This window comes from Ipomoea nil, unplaced genomic scaffold (assembly GCF_001879475.1).
Source record: "Ipomoea nil cultivar Tokyo-kokei standard unplaced genomic scaffold, Asagao_1.1 scaffold0322, whole genome shotgun sequence".
NCBI lineage: Eukaryota > Viridiplantae > Streptophyta > Magnoliopsida > Solanales > Convolvulaceae > Ipomoea > Ipomoea nil.
Genome location: NW_017616750.1, coordinates 1,372,277 through 1,375,178, shown reverse-complemented (window position 1 = coordinate 1,375,178; position 2,902 = coordinate 1,372,277). Strand labels below are relative to the sequence as shown.

At 35.8% G+C, this 2,902-nt stretch overlaps 1 protein-coding gene across 1 annotated transcript; it reads left to right on the top strand.

Annotated features, from left to right (window-relative positions):
* Window positions 1-865: 865 nt before the first annotated feature.
* Window positions 866-2,902, top strand: LOC109171625 (LIM domain-containing protein PLIM2c-like). The gene is made up of 5 exons (XM_019320683.1): window positions 866-1,132; window positions 1,319-1,418; window positions 1,549-1,571; window positions 1,670-1,759; window positions 2,347-2,902. Exons 1-5 carry the CDS (start codon window positions 998-1,000, stop codon window positions 2,677-2,679), a joined length of 681 nt encoding a protein of 226 aa, XP_019176228.1. The 5' UTR covers window positions 866-997; the 3' UTR covers window positions 2,680-2,902.

Here is a 2,902-nt window from a genome sequence, read left to right as displayed (position 1 = left end):
TATATATATATATATATATATATATATATATATATATATATATATATATATATTATTTATATATTTATTTTTAATTATAATAATTATTTCATGATAGGTTTCACATCACTTCTATAATAAAGAATAGTTTTCAATAGTTCGGATTATCGAGCAAGCCCTTTTAATTTCGAGCTAGCCCTATCGAGTTATCGGGTTTATCGATTTCGAGCTTATCGAGCTAATATTTTTTATCGGGCTAGTCCGCTCGGACCATAGCCCTGTCGATTTCGGTTTTATCGGGCCAACTCATCAGGTTCAGACTAAATTGACATCACAAGATATACATTACCATATTTACATTGCCTAAATAATCTTATATGACTCGAACCAAACGCCCCTTTAAGGACTAAGTCAATTATATCTATATAATTTAAAGAATGGAACTTTCACTTTTCCAAATAAAAATTATTTATAAATTAATCAACCTATTAATAAAAAAAAATCAACTTTATATATAAAAAAAACTCAATATAATAACCGAATTTAAAAAAAAAAAAAATATTCTGCATATAATAATTTAACACCAAAATATAAATATTATACGGTAATTTTACGAGAAAAAGTGCATGAATCCAATCATATATTAGTTTTGAAATGGTCTAAAATAAATGGTTAGATAAGTAGAATCAATCCCTATTTTCAAGAGGAATTGAATGATTCATACGCAACACTATTTTCACTCCATTCCAATAAAATTGTGTCCATTTATCTTCCCTAATATTTGGATTGCCAATCACGTGTCAGAGATTCATCGGTCCACCACCAAAGTTCAATGCCTTTTTAACAGTAATAGTTTGTAAGCCCCTCAATATCTGGCCAAGGGGCAAACACTTCATTCCTAGTCTAAATAGCCAAGGCCAGTTTCAACAAGGACAAAAAAAAAAATAAAAAGAAGTGATTATTGAGGTTCAAGTGATATTTTCTTTCTTTAAGAAAAAATAAAGTTTGAAAAGAAAGAATGGCATTCACAGGAACCTTGGATAAATGCAAGGCTTGTGACAAGACCGTTTACTTTGTTGATTTGTTATCCGCAGATGGAGCAACATACCATAAATCATGCTTCAAATGCAGCCACTGCAAAGGCACCCTTGTGGTATGTTTTATATGTTTTTCATTTTTTTTTCATTTTTTTTTTTTTTTGGATTAGATCACGAGGTGTTCTGAGTAGATCCTAACTATAAAAGGCACCTGTAAGCTCATACCATACTTCGGACTAATCCATGTTTGCACCTAGTTGGCCGAATATTTTTTATTTCATAATATATGTTGGATTTGATAGATGAGCAACTACTCCTCAATGGAAGGAGTCCTGTACTGCAAAACTCATTTTGAGCAACTCTTCAAGGAGTCTGGAAATTTTAGCAAAAACTTTCACTCTTGTAAGACACTCCCATCCTATATATGATCTCGATCATTTTATCTATATATGTTCTTCTTTAGTTTTTTATGTTTTACTGATTTTTCTGGTATCTTTTGGATTAATTTGAACAAAAATAATATAATGAGCAGCTAGCAGCAGGGAGAATTCACTGGTATGTGCTCCAAATAATATCCTCAAAGTTTTGTACTTGTATTTTTTTAATAGAAGATTATGGTCTAATTTGTGGCATGAAAATGCTACGTTGTGCAGACAAAGGCCTCAAACAAATATTCTTCCATGTTCTCTGGAACTCAAGAAAAATGTCCTGCCTGCAGCAAAACTGTGTATCCACTTGAAAAGGTTTGGATTTGATAAGAATAGGAATTCTAGCCAAGATAACGTCACACGTTCAAATTTTAGCCTTCTTGGTTAGTTTGACCTGGTGGGCAAAGCTGGTGTCCTTTGCCTTCTTGTTTTGACCTGGTGGGCAAAGCTTACCTTCTTGTGGTCCTTTGCCTTCTTGGTTTGACTTGGTGGGCAAAGCTGGTTACCTCTGGTCCTTTGCCGTCTACTACAGTCACAATGCAGGATTTACCCTCGGGTAGTGGTTGCATGCGTATACAAACGTGTAACCACAAAGTTACAAGTTGAAATCCTAGCCTATTGGTTTGAGCCAGCCACCTTTTCGCTGTCCTTTGTCACCTAGGGTCACAAGGTGGGGTTTACCCAGTGCATATCCTGAGAAGTGGCTGCGGGTTTCCCTCGTCACCCCAAAAACAATATGGCTAATCACCTAGGACAACCTAGATTGATTTATCTTCTCGTGGTCCTTTATAGACACTAGAGTAGTGGTTACAGATTTCCCTCCTTATCCCAATTCAAAACAAAACAAAACAATTGTGTTTATTTGGTAATATAATTTAAGATGATATATATATATGATGCAGGTGACTATGGAGGGAGAGTCATACCACAAATCATGTTTCAAGTGCTCTCATGGAGGTTGTGCCCTGACACATGCTACGTATGCAGCCCTTGATGGGGTCCTCTACTGCAAGCACCATTTCACTCAGCTCTTCATGGAGAAGGGAAATTATCAGCATGTCCTCAAGGCTGGTCAGAGGAAGAATCAAGCGGCGGCTGCTGCTGATTCTGATGCAGAAGCAGAATCAGATCGAGAGGGAGAGGAAGCCCATCCGGCACCCCAACCCGAACCTCAACCTAAGGAGGAGGAGGAGGAGAAGGAGGAGGAGAAGGAAAAGGCCGCTGAAGAAGAATAATCCAATCATATATATATATATAATATATATATTGCATCTTTGATTTAATGCTTCTTTTTCCCTCTCTTCCCATTTGCTTCTGATGTTTTCTTCTTGTGAATTATTTCTCATCTCATTGTTTGGCACAGGCCGGGCGTATGTAGTTTTGTTTTCCAGTTTGTACGTATACATTGTTTGAGAGACCATCTATAAATATACTACAATCTGATGTTTCTTTTTTCTT

What these genes read in the sequence shown, in the direction of transcription:
- LOC109171625 (XM_019320683.1), top strand. Translation starts at nt 998, where the DNA reads ATGGCATTCACAGGAACCTTGGATAAATGCAAGGCTTGTGACAAGACC. An exon ending in ACTGCAAAGGCACCCTTGTG is followed by an intron (nt 1,133 to 1,318) that starts GTATGTTTTATA and finishes TGGATTTGATAG; the next exon opens with ATGAGCAACTACTCCTCAAT. An exon ending in TAGCAAAAACTTTCACTCTT is followed by an intron (nt 1,419 to 1,548) that starts GTAAGACACTCC and finishes TATAATGAGCAG; the next exon opens with CTAGCAGCAGGGAGAATTCA.